Here is a 23,543-nt window from a genome sequence, read left to right on the forward strand (position 1 = left end):
GGTGTAGTTTTAATTGGAATCTCTTTATGGTCCTTAAGTTTGTAGGTTTGGCTATACTCCACAAGGAGAGGTCGCCAAAGTGGTCTATATAGACCCCCAGGGGTCTATTTAACAAAAGTAAGGGTCGATCTCATCCAGGGGGTCTTATTTATAATTACTTATTATTTAATAAATATTAAGGTATTTAAATTTCAACATTAAGATATTTTTCATAAAACTATTGTTACACAATGTAAAATTACTTTAATAAATGTTTAAAATCATAAAATAAATAAATACAAACACAGTCAACCTAATAGATAGTTTTATTTTAATAAAACTGAAAATTACTTTTATGGGGGGGGTCGATGGAGATTTCGAAAAATTATATAGGGGCGGGTCCATGACCAAAAAAAGTTTAGCGACCCCTGCTCTATAGGGAGAGTGTTGGTCTAGTAATCAATAGCGTAGTTTTGCAAGTGGGAGGTCACCAGTTCGAATCCCTCGCGTATGACTACTTTTTTTGTATGTTAGAAAAAAAATTGTTTATAGTAATGTATGGAGCTTCCGCCCCTGTTCACGGATCACCAGATTGGTAGTTTGGACGTTAAGCCCCGCCAGAAGATTTCTTTACTTATTGTACAGGTCTAGTCCTTAAAATCACATACGATCTATTCGTAATGTTCAATAAAGAGCGACATCTAAGCAGTCTGTAATGAAGTTAAATGAAGTGACTTAAGTTAATTAATTTAAGTAATGAAGTCAAGTTAATTGACTGATTGATAGTAAATTAATTTCAAATAATAACAATAAATGCAAAATATTCCCTAATTTAGACGTTTCAGTAACAAAAATTATTTGTTTTTTATATTCTGTACGAAACACATAAAAAGTGAAGTGATTTTAACGTTAATTAATCGAAATTTTTCAAAAATGTATATTTTTCTTAATATTTTTTCTTTTAAATACAGCTTCTTTAATTATTCATAACTTTGAAAATAAAATGGCCATTAAAATGATTCCAACTGCATTGTCTTTATAGCAAATTATATTTAAATAAACTTTGTACAATTACATGTTTTGCTAATAATTTTAGAAGATACAAAACATTTAATTAGGATTTTTTATAAAAAAAAAAGCAAAACGAAATTTTTTTGATCAATGATATCGACCTCTAAATATTAATCGATTTTGCTTTATTTCGAACGAAACTTTTTGTTTTTAAATGAACTTTGATTTTCCACCCGGCGCTCTTTAAAATTTAAAAGTCATCATTTTTTGAAACACCCTAGTCTTTAGTCTATGAAGAAGCCCTTTGGTAGTCTGTATTCTGGAAGAGGATTGCTGTTTAAAGAGGACTGAAGGAGGCCTGGAACTCTGCCGGAGACTAAATGTGGCATGATGTCACTTTTTGTGACATCATTTTAAAATCATCACCACTTAATCTCGCCCAAGATTCTATTTTATGGAAGTGCCAAGAAACATGAGTACGCTTGTGCCATCTAACACAAAAACAATGAAGAGATATGTTCTACAATCTACAAACAACATTAATGTAAAAATTTTAGTTAAAATTTTTTGCATAACTTACGTTAAATTTGGAAACCATTGTTTGGAATTTTTATGATCAGTTGCGCAAGAGAGCAATGGTGTCTGAAGAATGGTTACTGAAGTTTCCACCGGCTGGGTTAATAAACCCTCAGAAAGAACATAAAAAAAACTCATCAATGCTAGAAATATAATTGGATATTATTACTGTCATTACAATCAAGATAAATTGACAATTAAAACATAAAAATTAAAAAAAATTGGGAACAGTTTTAATAAGTTTATTATTTAAAACTATTTTAATGGAAATTAAATTCATTCATAGCTGATAGATAATGGCCACGTAATTTATGGACGTCAATTACTGATAATTAAATATATCACCTAAATTTCGATAAATATTTTGGGAAAAGCGCTTTCTTCCTTTTAATGAGCTTTCCAATTAGCGAACTTAAAAAGTTATCAAAATCATCGTTAAATTAGATTATCGACTAGAAAATGGAACAATTTTTGCGACAAAAAATTTTAAAAAAAATTCACTGATTTTTTTTTATTTTGTGAATATTGTAATGTTCAATCTAAACAGTGAGTTTACCCATTGGCTTCTGCATTTTAGATGAAAATATTCTGTATTTCAGAACGAACTAGCTATATTCGTATGAGGCGCCACGGTAGCCGAGCGGTTATAGGCTAGACCCGCAATGCTAAGATGTATTGTTGGTTTAGTAGGTTCGATTCCCCCGTCTAGGCCATGGATTTTATTTAATGGTTAATAAAAGAAATTTACAGTAAAGTATGTTAGGCAGTTATAGTAGGCTAGACCCGCAATGCTATGATGTATTGTTGGTTTAGTGGGTTCGATTCCCTTGTCTCTAGACCTTGGATTTTATTTAATGGTTAATATGAGAAATTTACAGTAAAGTATGTTAGGCGGTTATAGGCTAGACCCGCAATGCTAAGATGTATTGTTGGTTTAGTGGGTTCGATTCCCCCGTCTAGGCCATGGATTTTATTTAATGGTTAATATGAGAAATTTACAGTAAAGTATGTTAGGCGGTTATAGGCTAGACCCGCAATGCTAAGATGTATTGTTGGTTTAGTGGGTTTGATTCCCCTGGTCTCTAGGGTTTGGATTTTATTTAATGGTTAATATGAGAAATTTCTTGGCAGACGGACAAATTGTCCATTGTCTTAAGTGTTTTTTGTTTATAAAAAGTGTAAGTTTTCCTTTTATTTTTTTAAATAAAACACTATCTATTATCTATCTATCTATATGAGAAATTTACAGTAAAGTATGTTAGGCGGTTATAGGCTAGACCCGCAAAGCTGAGACGTATTGTTGGTTTAGCGGGTTCGATTCCCGGTCTCTAGGTCTTGATTTTATTTAATGGTTAATATGAGAAATTTACAGTAAAGTATGTTTGGCGGTTATAGGCTAGACCCGCAAAGCTAAGATGTATAGTTGGTTTAGTGGGTTCGATTCTCCTGGTCTAGGCTTTGGATTTTATTTAATGGTTAATATGAGAAATTTACAGTAAAGTATGTTTGGCGGTTATAGGTTAGACCCGCAATGCTAAGATGTATTGTTGGTTTAGTGGGTTCGATTCCCCGGTCTCCAGGCCTTGGATTTTATTTAATGGTTAATATGAGAAATTTACAGTAAAGTATGTTAGGCGATCATAGGCTAGACCCGCAATGCTAAGTTGTATTGTTGGTTTAGTGGGTTCGATTCCCGGTCTCTAGGCCTTGGATTTTATTTAATGGTTAATATGAAAAATTTTTAGTAAAGTAAATTCTGCTAGTCGCCTCCGTCCACGACTCCTAATTTAGTAGTTGGACGCCAAAGCCTGCCTGAAAAATTAGGCAATTACTTTACTTTTACTTTATATTCGTATGTGAGTGTCTACCGAAACTCAAAAATTAAAAATTTATATGACGTTCAAATTTGATATTGACCCTTAAGTGCCTGTAGATAATAACTCTGGAAAAGGTGGTTTTCAGTTGCATTTTTAGAAGAATTATTTTAAGGAATAAGGAAATCAATTATTTTCTGTAAAAAAGTTTTCCTTTTGTTTGTGCCCACAAACCTGACCTATCCTATGTGGAGGTTATAATCTTGTTTTCTGTTTTCCTAAATTTTCATTATTTATTTTATTAATATTTTCTTTTCTATTTTTTATTATCACTACTACATACGAGGGTCGTTTGAAAAGTCCGTGCAAAAATAAAAACTACTTAATTTTTAGGGGTAAACCTTTTTTATTTTTCAACATGGTCTCCTTTTAGGCTTATACACTTCGTCCAACGCTGCTCTAGTTTGTTGATCCCTTCCGAATAATAGGATTTGTCCAAGTCTGAAAAATAGCCATTCGTTTCTGCAATCACCTCCTCGTTTGAATAAAATCTTTTTCCCGCCAGCCATTTCTTCATATTGGGGAACAAATAGTACTCCGAGGGAGCCAAGTCTGGAGAATAGAGGGGATGTGAAACGAGTTGGAACCTTATTTCCATTAATTTTGCGACCACAACTGCTGAGGTGTGAGCTGGTGCGTTGTCGTGATGGAAAAGGACTTTTTTGTGGGCCAATCGTGGGCGTTTTTCTTGCAGCTCGGTTTTCAAACGGTCCAATAACGATGAATAATATACACCTGTAATAGTTTTACCCTTTTCCAGATAGTCGATGAGGATTATTCCTTGCGAATCCCAAAAGGCAGTCGCCATAATCTTTCCGGCCGAAGGAACGGTCTTCGCCTTTTTTGGCGCAGATTCCCCCTTGGTAACCCATTGTTTAGATTGTTCTTTGGTTTCAGGAGTGTAGTGATGTATCAATGTTTCATCCACAGTGACGAAACGACGCTTAAAGTCCTGCGGATTCTTCTGGAACAGCTGCAAACCGTCCTTGCAACACTTCACACGATTTCGTTTTTTGTCAAGCGTGAGCAATCGCGGCACCCATCTTGCGGATAGCTTTGTCATGTCCAAATGTTGATGCAAAATATTATGTACCCGTTCATTCGAGATGCTCACGCACCTTCACTCTTCTGTCATCCATCACCATATCATGGATTTTATCAATGATTTCTGGAGTAGTAACCTCAACAGGGCGTCCAGAACGTTCAGCGTCACTTGTGCCCATACGGCCACTCCGAAAATTTTGAAACCACTTATAAACTGTTCTAATCGAAGGTGCAGAGTCACCATAATGTTTATCAAGCTTCTCTTTAGTCTCCTGAGGCGTTTTGCCTTTCATAAAGTAGTGTTTAATCAACACACGAAATTCTTTTTCGTCCATTTTTTGAAAATCACTCGACGTCCTCGATTCAAACAAATGCCAAACACAAAGAAATAGACCGATCTGGCTGAAACTTGCTGTGTGTGTTCTTCCAAGAGATGCTACTAACTAAACATAACCTCGATACGCGCCAGTACTGCTATCTCTCTGACTTTGCACGGACTTTTCAAACGACCCTCGTACACACTTAGATATATAACTATTTTTTTCTTTTTTTTTTAAAGTATTTTCCCTCTCAAGTGGCACGGGACCTTGGGTACACACGAGAGGGTGTGTGCTCTCCACGAACTTCTTCTTCCTCAGGACGTCCTCAACAAACACAGCCACTGCTGCCCATCCTCTCTCCTCGCGGAGCATTCTTTGAGTGACGTCCTCCGGGCTAAAGTCGCCTATTGAATCGGCCGCTCGTCTTCTTTTCACGCCCCACCGACTGCAGGCAAAAAAGACATGGTAGGCATCCTCCTCCACACATTCCTCGCAGTGGGTACATTGAGGGTCTTCTGCTTTTCCGATCCTATGGAGGTACTTTCGGAAGTACCCATGCCCCGTCAGGAACTGGGTGAGGTAATAGTTTACCTCCCCATGTTGCCTCTCGACCCACGGTTTGATATTTCGGATCAGTCTCGCTGTCCAGCGTCCCCGCTCATCCGCATCCCAGCGCTCCTGTCAAGTATCCATCGTCCGGGCACGTTCCTCGCGCCTTTTTCTGGCCTTTGGCAATACCTCCGCTTTCCGTAGATAAAGGCGCCTACGCTCGACTGCCAGTAAGTCGATTGGGATGGTGCCCGCGACCACCATGACCGCTGGTTCAGACACCGTGCGGTAGGCGCACGCCACTCGTAAAGCGCCTCTACGCTGCACTCCTGCAATCCGCTTTCTATACTTCGTGAAGCGAAGTGCTTCAGCCCATACCTCCGCTCCATACAGCAGAACCGAGCTCACCGCTGTCATCAGCAGCTCGGTCGTGGGCCATGCGTGTTTGCCATGAGCTTCGCCAATCTGCCTGTCATAGCCGCCGCCTTGTCCGCCACATGCGCTATATGGGGCCAGAAACTCAACGAAGTGTCTATCATGACCCCCAGATTTCGGATTGCCGGCTTTGTAAAAATCTCCACTTCACCCACCATAAGTGGGACCTCTTTTGGTATCCGCTTGTGGCTGAGTGCTACCATTTCTGTTTTTTTGGGTCGCAAGAGTAAGTCCCATGCTTCCCATTTCTTTCAATATCCGTCGCATGACCATGTTGAGGTTCATCTGGACCGCCTCATAAGCCCTAGCTGTGATTACAGCCGCGACATCGTCAGCATAGCACACAAGGTATGCTCCATCTGGCATTTCCACCTTCAAGAGGCGATCATACGATACGTTCCATAGGTCCGGTCCAAGTACTGAACCTTGCGCTGCTCCTACTGTGAGTCTCCTTATCTGCTGCCCCTGCGAATCGCTGTAAAGAAGTCTGCGGTCGCTAAGATAGCTTCTCATCATCCTCATCAGGTATTCAGGGACATTAAAAGTATCCTGAAGCGTCGTTAGGAAGTCTGTCCACCTCGCAGGATTGAAAGCATTTCGGATATCGAGGGCGACCAATAATAATAATAATAATAATAATAATAATAGTTTTTTTTTTTTTTAGATTTTCTCTTCCTAGGAGCTTCTTACAGCTCACTGTTCGGTGATGGACAGTGCTGTCTGTAACGAGAGAACACTGTCCGGAGGCCGGCAGTTCACTGAAAAATGCTCCGGGTGCCAATAACCTTAGATGTTGACGCGCCATAAATGATAAAAAAATAATAATAATAAGACACTTTTGGCGCTAATGACCTCGGCAGTCGATGCGCCAAAAAAAATAAGGCACTTTATTGAAATTAATTTACAAACTTTAGAATGAAAAAAAACAAAACAAAAGCGTATTCGGCTCGGTAATCCGTCAGCCGGAAGTTAGGTGCTTTTTTTGAATTTTAATTTTTTTTTTATTTTTAATTACTGAACGACTATTTCTTCAGTAATATTCTGTTCTAGCTTTTGAGTACAGCTGTGTGAAATATGTCTCTAAAATCGATTTAGGAGAAAAATCGTGACCGGAAGTAGCTTTACTTTACTTACCTGCGTCCATATAGCTTCCAGTATGGTCTACCGTTTACTTAGGACCAATGAATCCACACCTCGTCTACATGTCATTCTATGGTTTTTGCTACGATCGTCTACATTAAATTGGGAGAAAAGATCTCTATCTCTCTCTCTAAAGATCTCTGTCACTCACTCTAAAAATTCAGCGTATTGCAACTTCCTTTACTTGTATCGTGATAGGCAATCACTTGTACTAATGTTCTGCAAACAAAAAGAGCCAACAACGTACAGTAGACGTCTACGAAGACCAAAATCTGTTCAGTTGCTACTAAGCGTATCATCATCTCCGTTAGCTAAATGTTGGCTCATTTTTCCAGCAGTTGGTGAAAGAGTAAACTGGACAATGCGTTTTCCAGTCTTAAATTAAGCTGGTATATCAGAGCTGGTCTCGTAAGTTAACGATTTAAAATGTGGTTGCAATAATTTCAAGTTGAAGAAAATTCAACAAATCGATCCATTATTACTGATTAGATTTTCTAACTTTTATTTGAAAATTTCCTAGGACTCGTAATGAGACAAACTCGTGTGAGTGTATTGAAACCTGAATTTTCGCAGCTTCCTGAAATTAAAGGGGAAAAAAGGAATAAAAGAAAAGTGAGCACTCAGCTTATAAGTTAATTTAATTACAAATTTTTATTAAAATCACAACAAAAATTTAAATCCATCCAAACGTGGCTATGATTGGTTGAGGCCAAATAAAAGTACAAAAGGAAACAAAATTTCTTAGATTTTCACGATTCCCAATATCTCTGGTGTCTTTCGTGAAAAAATTATGGTTTGTGGAGGCAGTGGAGCTGGAAGGTTATGGTCTAGACATGGTTACAACGTAAGCCTAATTGTAGGAATGTATTTAGTATATGTTAGAACAGACTAAAATTAAGGGGGACCAAAAAGAGAGAACTGTTTCATCTGAACTTTCAGGGGAAGTGACGTATGATAGCGGAACTGTCAGGTTGGACAGTCGTATTAAGGGTTAATCGTCAAAAAAATTTCCCGAAAAAGTGGAACGTTGAAAAACACTCAGTTTTGGAAAAAACAATTTTTTTTTTTCTATAAAAGATAAAATTCCCAAATTTTCTTTAAAATGTAGGAAAACAATCCTCGTTTACATTGAATGAGGACGTGATGACGTTCTTAGCACTTTTTTCCCCAGATGCTCTGTCGTAGGTGAAGTCGAAACTACACCTACGTCAACGCGATCTCGATATATCACCACTCCTTTGACTTCCCGAACCCCTCCGGTCTATCCCAAAACCATTTTGAAATCGCCTTCTTTCTGAAAACCTTCCCCATCCGTCTCCACTACATTGATTAGGACGTCATCATATCTTCATACAGTACTTTACGTCACTTCCCCTGAAACTTCACATTAAAATAGTTCCTCTCTTTTAGCCCCCCACCCCTTGGTTTTAGTCTGTTATTACATATATTTAATACATCCATACAATTATGTTTATGTTATAACAATTTCTGGACCATAACCTTCCATCTCCACTGCCTCCACAAACCAGTTCCTGAAGAAAGACAACATAGTTGTCCGAAAAGTTGCAACATTTAAAAAAAAATTTATTGTTCTGGTCTCATCTAACCATTGCCACTTATCAGCAATAAGTTGGTGGAGTTGCTGATACAGTATTTTTAAATTTTCTTTTTGCGCACATTTCCCTTCTTATTTGGCTTTCCGGTGCCTGATGATCACCATCAGCCACTGCTCGTAGTCATTCCCGTTATTGGTTCATTGTTATCGCCTTCCAAGGTCACATCCACATTTGCTTGTTGTATATTTGCATTATCTGTAGTTGCCTGGTTAGTGAAGATATTGTACGTATAAGCACCATCACTATTTTCTCCCTCTATGGAGCAAACAGTGCTACCTGAATCTCCTGCAGAGGTACCGCCAGTGCCAGAAACTGGTACATTATTATTGCCGCCTATTTTTATATTCTGACTTGACTGGTCCACGTTTGTATTACCTGCAGCAGTTGTTGAAACAGTATTAACAGTAGTAGTGTAGACTGTTGGATTCTCCGTCCCCGAGCTTTGGCCATCACTCTGCGTGGTTGATAATTGCCCAGTGCCAGTGATTGGTGCATTGTTATTGCCTCCGACGTTTACATTTACATTTGCCAGATCTATAGCTGTATTGTCTGAACCAACTGCCGAGTTGGCGTTATACGTAATTACGTTCATGCCACTGGGATAAAGTTCCATTCCTGATGGATCCTGGGTCTGGTCATCACCCGTTCCCGCTGAGTCTACACTGTCTGATGAACTTACTTGCATACAAATAGACACTATAATCACCGTCAGCACCAAGAAGAAATGCTGTGAACAAAAAAAAAAAAAGAATCACATCTTAATGGATCCCTCACAAGACTTCCTGCTGCACCCACACTATACTCCAAAAGTAATCATGAATGAATGACCGAAAACAGAATTTTATTCTGTGATGCAGTTCCGCTGAGAATAAAGGGTCGAATGGAAGAAAATAATGGCCTAATTTGGCTGACCAGAAGTCAATACAAATATTATATCACAAATCGTACAAATTTAAATAAAATCTATTGGAAAATTGAACACACAAATACTAAAAAAAGGTAATTGCCTATTTTTTCAGGCGGGGCTTTACATCCAACTACCACAAATTAGGTGTCGTGGACGGAGGCGACTAGCAAACATACTTTACTGTAAATTTCTTTTATTAACCATTAAATAAAATCCAAGGCGTAGACACCAGGAATCGAACCCACTAAACCAATAATACATCTCAGCATTGCGGGTCGAGTCTCTTAACCGCTCGGCTACTGTGGCGCCTAGCACACAAATACTATATGAGATGTATACGTATATGTGTGAAAAACAGGAATTAGATATGACACGATGGAATTAGAAGAGTTTCTGGAAGCAGCCAATTTTACATAGTTTAGGCCTTTTTATTGAATAAAGAATCCTGTTGATTTTGGGGTGAATTTACAGCCCCCCCTTGACCTGTACAGCACCCACACCCAATGGAATTAAATTGTAAATTATAAACATAAAAAAAGGTTTTGTAGCTGAAAATTCAAACGAGATGAACGGCAACAATCCAATAACATCTCTTACTCTAGCAAGAGAAAGATAAATAAAATAAATAATAATATAATTTCTCTTACGTATGATTTACTTGTCATGGCGTTCCCAATTATTTTATACAAACCTGTATAATAACTATTTTTTGGGCTTCCTTTATTAATAAATATACAAAATACATAAAAAAAAATTGTCAAAGCAATAATTTTGTTTTAATTGTCAGGCAATAGATAATGGACTTTTAGAAAGTAGAGTAATTGGTAATGAAAATTAACTTAATACTAGGCCCTATGAGGTGGCTAATGGCCATTTATTTGCGACCATATTAAGACCAATTGGGCTATTGATTGTGTAATTTACAGTTAACTAAAATTTAGGCTAATTAATTTAATTGGGAATAGTCTAATAGTCTAATATTATTAAAGATTATAAAGTTCTGAAATTGCTCTGAGTAGGCACTAAGGTGACCTGCAAGCAGTAAAAGTGTCTATAATTAATTATTATTCATAATAGAATATTAATGGAGTTCACTTACTACAAAATAAATAATTTATATTTATCTTAAAAAGCGCCTTGGTGGCCGTGCGGTTAAAAGACTAGACCCGCAATGCTAAGATGTATTGTTGGTTTAGTGGGTTCCATTCCCTGTCTAGAGGCCTTGGATTTTATTTAATGGTTAATAACAGAAATTTGTAGTAAAGTATGTTAGGCGATTATAGGCTAGACCCGCAAAGCTAAGATGTATTGCGGTTAATCTAAGCCTAGGATTTAATTTAATGCTTAATATGAGAAATTTATAGTAAAGTATGTTAGGAGGTTATAGGCTAGACCCGCAAAGCTAAGATGTATTGCGGGTACTCTAAGCCTAGGATTTAATTTAATGGTTAATAAAAAGAAATTTATAGTAAAGTATGTTAGGAGGTTATAGGCTAGACCCGCAAAGCTAAGATGTATTGCGGGTACTCTAAGCCTAGGATTTAATTTAATGGTTAATAAAAAGAAATTTATAGTAAAGTATGTTAGGCGGTTATAGGCTAGACCCGCAAAGCTAAGATGTATTGTTGGTTAGTGGATTCGTTTCCCGGTCTCTAGGCCTTGGATTTTATTTAATGGTTAATATGAGAAATTTATTGTAAAGTAAGTTTGCTAGTCGCCTTCGTTCACGACACCTAATTGGTAGTTGGACGTAATGCCTGCCTGAAAAAAAAATAGGCAATTACTTTACCTTAATTTATCTAAGAATAATAATTAAAATGTGACTTTTTTTTTAAAAAAAAAAATGGTGTGTCAAGTTTAAACACCTTTTTCCCATGACATATCTGGGAGAGTGGTTAGCAAATTAAAAAACTTGTGGTCTAAATGCGAATTTAAGAGAAAGTTTAGTGGGGGGAATGCTCAGAAGATTGGAAAAATCTATTCTGAAATGTGGGGGAGTACTTCCGGTATTGTGTAAGGTTAGAACTTTCCACAAACTTCGGAAAAATTTTATCAAGACATTTAACAAGCAGAGTTCTATATTACAAAATTTAAAGGGTGGAAAATTTCTTGCCTTTAATCGATTTATGCAGGAAACATTTCTGAAATAAAAGTACCACCATTGAGTTTTCTTTCCCCTTCACCCCTTTCAACATTTTTCGAGGAAAACTTGATTAAGGCCCTTTAAGGAGGGGTGGGTGGGTGGGGGGGTAGCTGACCTTTAAAGTACCATTTCAGAATAATGTACGGTCTTATTTCCTATGGATGATTGAGATAATTTGAATGAGCTGTTAATGAAAAGAGTTTGAAAAGAATTCTAAAACCGGAAATAAATTGAAAATGTTTCCGGTGAGTTTTTTTGTTTTTTGCTTTTCCTAAACTCTGTCTGTGCACATTTATCTACCAACTTTTTTAAATTAGATAATTCCTTTTTTAGGGTCTTCTGAGAATTCATTTGGTTAGATTAAGGAATAATGAATTCAGTATCTGGTTTGGTTATTGTTGAATGTTTCTGAAATTTAGGGTTTGTGAGAGAGAGTGAGTGAGAGCGAGAGAGAGAGAGAAACAAAAACTTGTAGAAGTTAGAAGCTCGAGATTTTGAAGGAATCTCAAACAAAAAAAAAGAAAAAATCAGATAATACGAGGGTCGTTTGAAAAGTCCGTGCAAAAATAAAAACTACTTAATTTTTTGGGGTAAACCTTTTTTATTTTTCAACATAGTCTCCTTTTAGGCTTATACACTTCGTCCAACGCTGCTCTAGTTTGTTGATCCCTTCCGAATAATAGGATTTGTCCAAGTCTGAAAAATAGCCATTCGTTTCTGCAATCACCTCCTCGTTTGAATAAAATCTTTTTCCCGCCAGCCATTTCTTCATATTGGGGAACAAATAGTAGTCCGAGGGAGCCAAGTCTGGAGAATAGGGGGGGATGTGAAACGAGTTGGAACCCTATTTCCATTAATTTTGCGACCACAACTGCTGTGAGGTGTGAGCTGGTGCGTTGTCGTGATGGAAAAGGACTTTTTTGTGGGCCAATCGTGGGCGTTTTTCTTGCAGCTCGGTTTTCAAACGGTCCAATAACGATGAATAATATGCACCTGTAATAGTTTTACCCTTTTCCAGATAGTCGATGAGGATTATTCCTTGCGAATTCCAAAAGACAGTCGCCATAATCTTTCCGGCCGAAGGAACGGTCTTCGCCTTTTTTGGCGCAGATTCCCCCTTGGTAACCCATTGTTTAGATTGTTCTTTGGTCTCAGGAGTGTAGTGATGTATCCATGTTTCATCCACAGTGACGAAACGACGCTTAAAGTCCTGCGGATTCTTCTGGAACAGCTGCAAACCGTCCTTGCAACACTTCACACGATTTCGTTTTTGGTCAAGCGTGAGCAATCGCGGCACCCATCTTGCGGATAGCTTTGTCATGTCCAAATGTTGATGCAAAATATTATGTACCCGTTCATTCGCGATGCCCACAGCACTAGCAATCTCACGCACCTTCACTCTTCTGTCATCCATCACCATATAATGGATTTTATCAATGATTTCTGGAGTAGTAACCTCAACAGAGCGTCCAGAACGTTCAGCGTCACTTGTGCCCATATGGCCACTCCGAAAATTTTGAAACCACTTATAAACTGTTCTAATCGAAGGTGCAGAGTCACCATAATGTTTATCAAGCTTCTCTTTAGTCTCCTGAGGCGTTTTGCCTTTCATAAAGTAGTGTTTAAACAAACACACGAAATTCTTTTTCGTCCATTTTTTGAAAATCACTCGACTTCCTCGATTCAAACGAATGCCAAACACAAAGAAATAGACCGATCTGGCTGAAACTTGGTGTGTGTTCTTCCAAGAGATGCTACTAACTAAACATAACCTCGATACGCGCCAGTGGTGCTACCTCTCTGACTTAGCACGGACTTTTCAAACGACCCTCGTAACTTAACAGTACCTGTGGAAAAAGCACTTGAGATTTTTTAACTTTCAGCGAATGAATTCAGGCCAGATTTTTAACCAAACATTTTCGCTCAAGTAATTATTTACAATTAATTCTGTCAAAACAAAATTTAAAAAGTAGTTGAAGGGGCACTAGTAAAATTTAACTGGACATTATAGTGCAAAAAAGTAATCAAAAAATGGCGTATAAAGAATTAAGTAGGTTTTATAACAGACTCTTGTTGTAATTTATGATCTTTAAACGGGCAATGAATGCAACAAGTTTCCTAATAGACTCCAGTAATTTGATTAAAATATTTTACCTGGACTAGGTAATTTAGAATTTACCTTTATATTTACCACTTATTTTATTTTTTTTTTTTTACAAAAGTTTTATTAACACTAATTCTAGCTTCAAGCTAAATTGAATCTAACAAATCAACCTCAATAAAACGTTGCAGCCTGCGTAAAATAAAAGATACAAAAATTAACTGAGGCTGCTGCCCGGTTTGACCTTAACGTAAATACAACTTATAATCTAAAATAAATAAATATACTCGTATAAAAAGAAAGACGAAAATTCCTTAATTTATATCATTAAATTTATTTCCAACTGTAATTTGGTATTTAATTAAAATGTTGGACAAAACGGAAACGAAATCCTTGAAAAGTCCATGGGAAATTTGTGTTATTTGGTTTAATTTGGGTGGGGGTGGTGGAGAGGGCACTTGTCCTTCCTTTTCCTCCTTTCGAAGTCAATCTTTAATACAAATATTAAATTAAAATCGATTTTTTTTTTAAATTGAAGTATGGCAAACATTATTTTTTAGACCAGCTGTTCAGATCAATATGATAACCAGTGTTATTTTCTTTTTTTTTTTAGGTTATAACCTCGAATCAGCTGATTTCAACTGATTTTTCAACTTTTTTTATTTTATTAAATCTCTATTAAATAACGAGACTATTGCTATAAAACATTTTATTTTAAATTTATACATATTTAGTTATTATAACCTTCAATATACACCCTACCCCTAGCCCTACAACGCTCCATGCGAATTTACCATTGTTCAGAAACAGTGCTGGAAGTCTTTTTCTGTGAGCTCCTGCATGACGCGTGCCGCTTTTTCTTTCACAGCTTCAACGGACACTGAAATCGTGTTCCTTTTGACTTTAGGGAACAGGACAAAAGTCACATGGGGGCAGGTAAGGCAGGTGAGGCGAATAAGGCGGATGGCCTTATAAACTGGGATGTTGTACTTGGCTAGAAACGTCTTCTTGACAGACAATGCAGTGTGAGCTGGTGCGTTGTCTTGCGTTGGAGAACCCATGACTTGTTCTTCCCACAAATCGGGGTCGTTTTTTGTCCCTTACTCTTTCACGGAGTTGAGCAAGCACCTCACGCGGTAGTAATGTTGATTCAATTATAATCGATATTTTCATCCGTTTTGGACGTGGAAGGGGCGATCCGAGGCGGTCATCATCTCCGAAGTCTTCTCGGCCATCTTGGAAACGCTTGAACCACTCAAGAAACTTGCGCACGTGATACAACATTCATCGCCATAAACTTCTTTTAATAAAAGATAAGTTTCAGTAGCGGTTTTACCCAGTTTCATGTGAAATTTCATCGACAATTCGTTGCTCTACTACAACATGTGTAGTATCATGTTTTCGGCAAAACGAAACTAACACCTGTGGTACACAAACGGCAGTTCCGGTCAGACAGATTTCTCTACAAACACGTGAGACACGCTGCACAATCGAAAGAGAAGGCTTTACGCTGCACAGCTGTGTCGGTCGTTAGGATTTGACGCATGCATAGTTGTTGTGTAGCAGCATCAGTCTCGTTATTTAATAGCCACAACCCGTATATACATTTTTAATGAGTGGTAATAGTGTAATTGACAAAAATGGTCGATTTGGAGTTTCGAGCTAAGGCTTTTTAAGGTTTCGTGGGTAAATAAAAAAAATTGTTTTTTTAAAATTGGATTGTTTGGCCGGAAGCTCAGACTTTATTACACGAGATGTGACGTATCTAGTGAAGAAAATTCCCCCACGCGGAAGTACCATTATGACAAATTGGATTTTTCATCGTCGAAAATAGCATTTTACGATTTCCTTTAATAATAACGAACAGTTTTCGCAGCGAATTACTGAGGCGTCCTTTTTCAGCATTCCCATTTGTTTCCTTGTTGCTTTTACGTTGAAAATTTGCTGAAAATAGCTCCCTTAGCATTTATTGTGGCTTTTAGGTCAAAGAACTTTTCGACTAAACTATTGTAATTACTTCAGCGCTATCACCACTAATTGTTATTGCCAAAATTTTACGATAACGAGCGCTTAATTGTTATTTTTTACAGGAAATATTAAAATAATTTATTTAATACTAGACCGACCTAATGTGATAATGTAATTTAGTAAATTGGACAACTTTTTAATTAGTTAGTTCCCTAATACGATAGTTCGATTGGACAGTATTTAACAATTTATTAATTTAAAAATGGAAACTTACATTTTCACTTTCCCGTAATCAACAAGAACATGTTCATGTCAAGAATTGTTGACATTTTGATAATTTTTTTTGAAAACAGGAAATACTTCTTTACTAAATGGATTTCTCAATTTTTCACGTTTTGCTCGACATTTTGGCAAAAAAAAAGAAAACGCTGTTTTACTTCCTGGTGCAAGGGGTTCCAATATTGCTATTGGGCGGATCTTTTACTTTGAGCTTACTCTAGCACTATCCGATTTGAGAGCCAATGAGTTCGAAAGCGTAAATTGGCCTGAATAAATGAATATATCTCTGACCGGTATCCAACGTAGCCCGCAAGTTTATTGTATCTCAGACCGATATCCATCATAACAGCCCGCAAGTTTATTGTATCTCAGACCGATATCCATCATAACAGCCCGCAAGTTTATTGTATCTCTGACCGGTATTCATCGTAACCTGCAAGTTTATTGTATCTCTGACCGGTATCCATCGTAGCCCGCAATTTATTGTATCTCAGACTGGTATCCAACGTAGCCCGCAAGTTTATTGTATTTCTGACCGATATCCAACGTAGCCCGCAAGTTTATTGTATCTCTGACCGATATCTGACGTAGACCGCAAGTTTATTGTATCTCTGACCGGTATCCGACGTAGCCCGCAAGTTTATTGTATCTCTGACCGGTATCCATTGTAGCCCGCAAGTTTATTTTATCTCTGACCGGTATCCATCGTAGCCCGCAATTTATTGTATCTCAGACTGGTATCCAACGTAGCCCGCAAGTTTATTGTATTTCTGACCGATATCCAACGTAGCCCGCAAGTTTATTGTATCTCTGACGGTTATCTGACGTAGACCGCAAGTTTATTGTATCTCTGACCGGTATCCGACGTAGCCCGCAAGTTTATTGTATCTCTGATTGGTATTCAGCGTAGTCCGCAAGTTTATTGTATCTCTGACCGATATCCATCGTAGCCCGCAAGTTTATTGTATCTAAGACCGATATCCATCGTAGCCCGCAAGTTTATTGTATCTGAGACCGGTATCCATCGTAGCCCGCAAGTTTATTGTATCTCTGACTGGTCTTCATCGTAGCCCGCAAGTTTATTGTATCTCTGACCGGTATCCATTGTAGCCCGCAAGTTTATTTTATCTCTGACTAGTTTCAAACTTTCAAGCTACTTCAGAAGCAGAATAATCAGTTTGGGGGTAGAGATTTTGACTTCACTTGCTTGCAAACTGATTTAACTACATCTAGCGATAGATGATGATTATCAAAAAATGGTCCTTTCGTCCTTTAGAATTAAGACTACCTTTTAGAGCCATCTGGAAGTTAATCTCAAAAAAAGTGAAAAATTTAAAATAAAAAAAAAAATCGAATGCCTAGATCGGGAAGCGAACCCACAATACCAAGTACTATCTATTCGGCTACTATGGTGGCACCCATTATATTATACATTTATTCCAAAACTGCTGTAAAAGTTGAATATATTTTAAAACTTGGAGTTTTTAAGAAAGAGTTCAACTTTGAGAATTACAATTAAAGAAAGTCTATATCTCACATTAGGCTATTAAATACGTAATAAATTACAGATATTATTACAATGCTGAAAATATACTTACAAAATGTAATTACAGGCCAAAATTATTATCTTTAATGGGGAAAGTTTTTGAATGGAAATTGTGTGGTAGTAAAATTGATAACCTTAATAACTTATTTTATCAAATGTTCCTAATTATCAATTTGGGTTAATTGGTACTAAAATATTGGGAAACTCAATTTTTGATATTAATTAGGTTTTTGGTGAAAAAAATAAAATAAATTGTGAATCACTCACACGACTGCCTTTTACTACAATTCACAATTTTCTAACCTGTACATCCTAAATTCTAAAACTCAACTTTAACCAATTCAATGATTAGCTTACATCTTCAACGGGTAACCTTTACTTCTGAGTTTAGAGTCTATCTTCTAGATTATAGGAATGATTGCAGAAGAAATTTAATAAGCACTCCTGAATAATTCAATGTATTCACTTCTTCGTCCGGTCGCTGAATCTGGCTAGACTCATCTGGGCACAACCTGGACTCCAGTATTTGAACACGAAACTTGTCCCACTTTTATAATGAGTAACTATTCTCCGTTTTCTCTAACCCTTGTAAGAGGGTAAGTTTTTCAACTTTGGATTTATCCTTAGGACAGTGAAGAGCTGAGATAAAGATCGCCCAGCATCCCCGAACACCCCCCATTCTCACTCCATGTACTCTACCGAGGCTGCTTGTCACATTTAGACTTCATTCGTAATAACAACCTCTGAAAATTGTCATCTTTCATTTCCGGCGTGCACTTAGCGAGAATGCAGTAATTGTGTCTCTATTGTTATTTGGAACTAGGACACCCAACATCGGCGACATCTTTGTGAACTATCATGACTGTTTAGTCTCGCTAATGTCTACTCTAACTGTAAATTGTATTGTTTTCTTTTAACCTGTACTATCTTCTTGTTCAAGAGGAGCTCATTACTTAATTCATAGTGAAGTAATTAATTCGCCTGTTTTTCTTTTTTTAAGGCATAGCTTAACGTGAAGTACCAAAATATTAATATTAATTCAGAATAATAGGGCGCCATGGTAGCCGAGCGGTTATAGGCTAGACCCGCAGTGCTAAGATGTATTGTTGGTTTAGTGGGTTCGATTCCCCCGGTCTTAGGCCTTGGATTTTATTTAATGGTTAATATGAGAAATTTGTAGTAAAGTATGTTTGGCGGTTAAGAGACTAGACCCGCAATGCTAAGATGTATTGTTGGTTTAGTGGGTTCGATTCCCGGTATCTAGGCATTGTATTTTATTTAATGTTTAATATGAGAACTTTATAGTAAAGTATGTTAGGCGGCTATAGGCTAGACCCGCAATGCTAAGATGTATTGTTGGTTAGTGGATTCTATTCCCTTGGTCTAGGCCTTGGATTTTATTTAATGTTTAATAAAAGAAATTATATAGTAAAGTATATTAGGCGCTTCAAAAATTTGTGCCACTTCCGGTTTAGGAATTTAATCGTCACAGTTCTGTTATCCATCATAATGGGAACCAATCCAAATATAACGTTTCAATTTCTGTTTTATTTTTGACACATTTCGTTCACAAATACGAACCCATAGACAAATAAGAGACATTTTGGAGAGAGAAAAAAAAACTTCGTAAATAATAACTTCGAAAAAATAGCACTGCCGATTCAATCGATTTCGTTAAAATCGATTGAAATAAGTAATTTGTTGCTTAACCCTCAGAACTAAATAGTAAAATTCCTTTTGGCTGGTTCTTAATTTAGAGTTTTAGATTTACCTGAGTGCAAAAAGAGCAGTTTACGTACTTTAAAGAAGATCGTTGGAAATTGATCAACCAAAAACAATAAACTTGAAAATGGTTCATTAACTTTTGGTTACCTGATTTAACCAATTAGGTTATTCTTTGATGGGTCCCAAACGGAACCGGTAGTTGACGCTCAAACACTCAGGGCGAAAAGCTGAACGATAGCGATCTTTTTTAGCGAAAAAGAGAAATTATAAAGTTATCTTTAATAATAATTTAAAAAAAAAATCATAAACTGGTAATTACCATTGGCTGTCCCTTGCTGTAGATTCAGTGGTTACTTGAGTGGTTAGTTTAAGCCAATAATAAATCCTGGTGAAGGTGAAAATTATTTATGACAACTTGTCATTTTAATATATCTTAAGAGAAAGGGCACATACCTGGGGGCTACGTGTATAATGGTACCTGTAATCAAATGGGGACACGCACGTAAATGGAAAAAATCGCAGGTATTTATGAGATCACAGTTTCTCTGCTGAACAGGTGCAGAAAGCGGCTACTCTACTTGAGTGTAAATGTCAGAGGTTGTTTTCATAAATAAATAACTATTAATCTTAGATTATCTTTGGTTCAAAATGAAGATTAATTAAGAAGAACTCTCTAAGTTGGTGCTCCACTTTTTTGTTTATTTGTGCTAATTTATATATATATATACACGTATATATAAATGTAAGCACACGTTTGAGAGGACGATCTCTCGCCTAATTTTACGTGGTACACTGTCAGAATTCCACAACTCTCTCTCTCTCTTTCCCACAAATTAACTAACCTCTGATGATGGATGAAACTCCAAAACCGGAAGGGTTAAAAAAAAAAAACCCACATTTTCAGAGTCTATTTTTTTTTATTTTCTTTTTCAATGATTTAAAAATGAGTCAACATCTAAGGTTATTGGCACCCGGAGCTTTTTTCAGTGCACTGTACGGCCTCCGGACAGTGTTCTCTTCTTACAGACAACACTGTCCATCACCCGGACAGTGTTGTCTGTAAGAAGCTCCTAGGAAGAGAAAATCTAAGGGCCACAGCAGCTGGTTACTCCGCGTGGCAATCCAATACAGAATCTGTTATTATTTGCTGATATAAAGGAAGTTTGTGGAAGGATTATGGATTATTTTATTTTTTCTGAAAAACATTTTGGGTGCCCAACAGGAAACCGGGCTACTGCCGAAGTCAATACAAAAAAAAAAAAAAAAAAAAGGGCAGCAAATAATTCCGTAAATCCGGTGTTATGCGAATCAAAAAATGTTATTACCACAACTCGACTGAATGCACCTATCGAAATATTAAATCGGAACTTCCCCCGATTTTCCCATATATCGTTTTGACACCCAAAAACTAGCTTTTTTCCGGTGGAAATACAAAATTGAAAAATCTGATTCGCAAAAAAGAAAAAAAAAAGAAGATTTTGTTTCAAGAACATCTCTTGAAATGGAAATTCTCAAAAATACCTACTCAAACTTGGTTATTCGATTTAAAACTCATTATCACTTCCGGTTGCAAAGTTTTTTTGGCTTGAACGCCAGTTTTAAAAGAAAAGTTCAACTTGCTCGATAATTATTCAATCGTGACAAATTTTCATTAATTAAATACTTTCCTTGGATAGAAACAATATAATTTTCCTCCCTCATAAAAAAAAAAAAAATCAAGTTGGGAAAGTTGGAAAATTGACCTTAGCTTTCCCTGGTAGTTAAGAAAAGTGTCTTCTAAGTCTTTTAAATGATATTTACGAAGTGAGAGAGAGAGAGGACAAACCAGTTGATCTCTTTAATAGGAGCAGAAGCGGGTTATTCCATTACTGTGGTTGGTCACACCGAAATTAAAAAAGAGAAAGCCTTCAGTAATTGTAAATAGATTAAAAAGAAAAATTACTATTGGCTCTCCGTGCGGTTTGTCTTCAAAAAAAAACTAAATCACTTAAACTTTTATCTCAGAAAGTGAAGCTGAAATCAGGCTGATTTAATCAGCCTTTTCACACTTTTCTTTTGGTACGTGTATAATTTTAAATTCTAGTTTAAACTGTCATTTTCTTAGCTAAATATGACGAGTATGTGAGCACGTTGAACGGAAACAACCCCAATACGTTCCATCATCGTTTCCTTAACTTCCTTTTAAGAAAAAAAAACCTAGAAACTCTGTTATAACAATTTTTCTGTGCGCGGAATTAAAATCAGACAATGGACGTGTATACACGTCGAACGCTGGGCAACCAACCCAAAAGTCACTGTAACGTCTTAATAGTCACTGCAAGCACCTTTTTCTGCAGTCTCTCTCTCTCTGGGGGCTTACAGATTACCAGGGCATTCTGTGCTCATTCAAAAATCTATGCACCGCTTCTTCACGTAGAATGCATTGCTCTAGTTCAGGGGTCGGCAACCTATTGTAAGTACAGAGCCATTTCACCTTAAATAATTTTAATAAATCTTACCAAGAGCCGCAAGGATGATAGTGTAAACAAACTCTGTAGATCATTTGTATACACAAATTATTATTTTATGATATTCAATAACATTTAAATGTTTTATATATTTATTTTCACATATTGCAAAGTAAATAAACAAATAAATAATAACTAAACCTGAGTTTGAATGAAAATGGCGGCAGTACTATATATTACGTACTGTATTTTAATATAATTCTATTCAATTTCAAACCAAATCTCATTTAAAATTCTTTTTGGAAAAATATCTTTACTTTAATAAATGAAATTTTCATTTATTTCAATAAAATTGAAATATACAATACGTATATTTTGGACAGACTGAAGAGCCACAAAACTTGGATAAAAGAGCCGCATGCGGCACGCGGGCCGCGGGTTGCCGACCCCTGCTCTAGTTAACTAGAGATGCAAGAGCTTTGCACAAGGAAGAAAAGAGCTTTTTGAATTCTGTGCAAAATGAAATCATGCTCGTACTGTGAGATCTGAATCTCTATCTAAGAGGTAATAAACGGGCATTGCACAAGGGTTGGAGAGCTTCTATTTGGGTGCGTAATTCCCCAATCTCTAATGCGGAGACCAAACATGTACCAACCACTTAGCAATTTGGCTGACTCCCACCGCAGTTCTATTGGGTAAGATAAAGGAAACATCCCACCAAATAATATTCTTATTGTATTTTATTAAAATGTCGAGATTTTTATAGTTAATGGCAATTTGATATTTCTCACCACGAGTATAGTACACGTCGAACGCACCTGTAATTGAGATTTTGGTTTGACTTGTACACGTCCAAACACGCTTAACTGGTCAAATCAAAAAGTATCAAATCCTTTGCAACTTTTTGTTTTCTTTTCGATTTTTTTTTTCTACTTCCGGCAAAAGTTAAAAGAGACTTCCTGTTATCTTGAGATTAATTCGTGTTCTGTCATTTCTTGTAAAACAATTCCTGCCTGTAAGTACGGAAGAAACGTCATCACTTTTTCTATACCTATTTCCGCTCAACACGTACTCTAGTTCGATTTACCAATGGCCCACGGTATATCCGGTGTTGGTCAGTTCTTTATATCTCTTCATTCAGTTTTATTTTTCAGATAAAAGTAAATATAATTTATTCAACGTCCTAGACTTAACTGATATATTACTAGTGTTCAGCCGACTGTTGCAACTTCATTCACTCAGTTATTCCTGCATTATTCATGAATACAGCTTCCTCTTCTTCCTTCTTCTCCTAGAGATATTCCTCTTCTAGTGATCTTGTTCTTCTATAGTTTATTCCATTGCATAAATATTTTCAACATAATGATGTTAACAGTTTTATTTTTTTTAAAATGTGCATTTGCATTTTATATATAGATATATGTATCGTGTTTTGTGCATGCCGTTTTATGTGCTACATTTACCTTAATCTAACAGGTGTGTGTTTTGTTTACAGATCATTTTTGAAGAAAAAGACGGAGAGGTAGAAATCAAGAAAGTCTGTAAGTAGTAGAATGTATTCAGTATTATTCTAATATAATAATTGATATTGGTCGATAATCAGGTAATTTTAGGCTCTCCTTTTAACATGGCCTTTTACAGGCGAAGGAGTTCATTAGAGGCTATTCGCCGAGGCTGACTGTAGAATTAAACCGTCAAAAAGTCGTGGGGTTATATAAGGATAATTGTAGGACTATTAAACTGGGCCACTGACTGCAGGCTGAGAAAATACATGCATTGCGTGGGCCTGACAGATGGCTAACCTTTTGTAGGTTCTGTCAGGAAGAGGAGGAGGAGGAAACGGGCACTGCACGTGTTGCGTCAGTGTGAGGGGCTTGTCCTGG

The 23,543-nt window shown here is 36.8% G+C and overlaps 1 protein-coding gene across 2 annotated transcripts in view; it reads right to left on the minus strand.

Annotated features, from left to right (window-relative positions):
- Window positions 1-7,524: 7,524 nt before the first annotated feature.
- LOC141457867 (uncharacterized) overlaps window positions 7,525-23,543 on the minus strand; it is a 159,120-nt gene continuing 143,101 nt past the window's right edge. For both annotated transcript variants that reach the window (XM_074135196.1, XM_074135195.1), the window contains one exon: window positions 7,525-9,271. In XM_074135196.1, the coding sequence (XP_073991297.1) occupies window positions 8,648-9,229 (582 nt within the window). In that variant the 5' untranslated portion in view covers window positions 9,230-9,271 and the 3' untranslated portion in view covers window positions 7,525-8,647. The remainder of the gene's footprint in view (window positions 9,272-23,543) is intronic.

The sequence above is a fragment of the Rhodnius prolixus genome, unplaced genomic scaffold (genome assembly GCF_049639745.1).
Source record: "Rhodnius prolixus isolate KJV_2025 unplaced genomic scaffold, Rpr scaffold_5, whole genome shotgun sequence".
Classification (NCBI taxonomy): Eukaryota; Metazoa; Arthropoda; class Insecta; order Hemiptera; family Reduviidae; genus Rhodnius; species Rhodnius prolixus.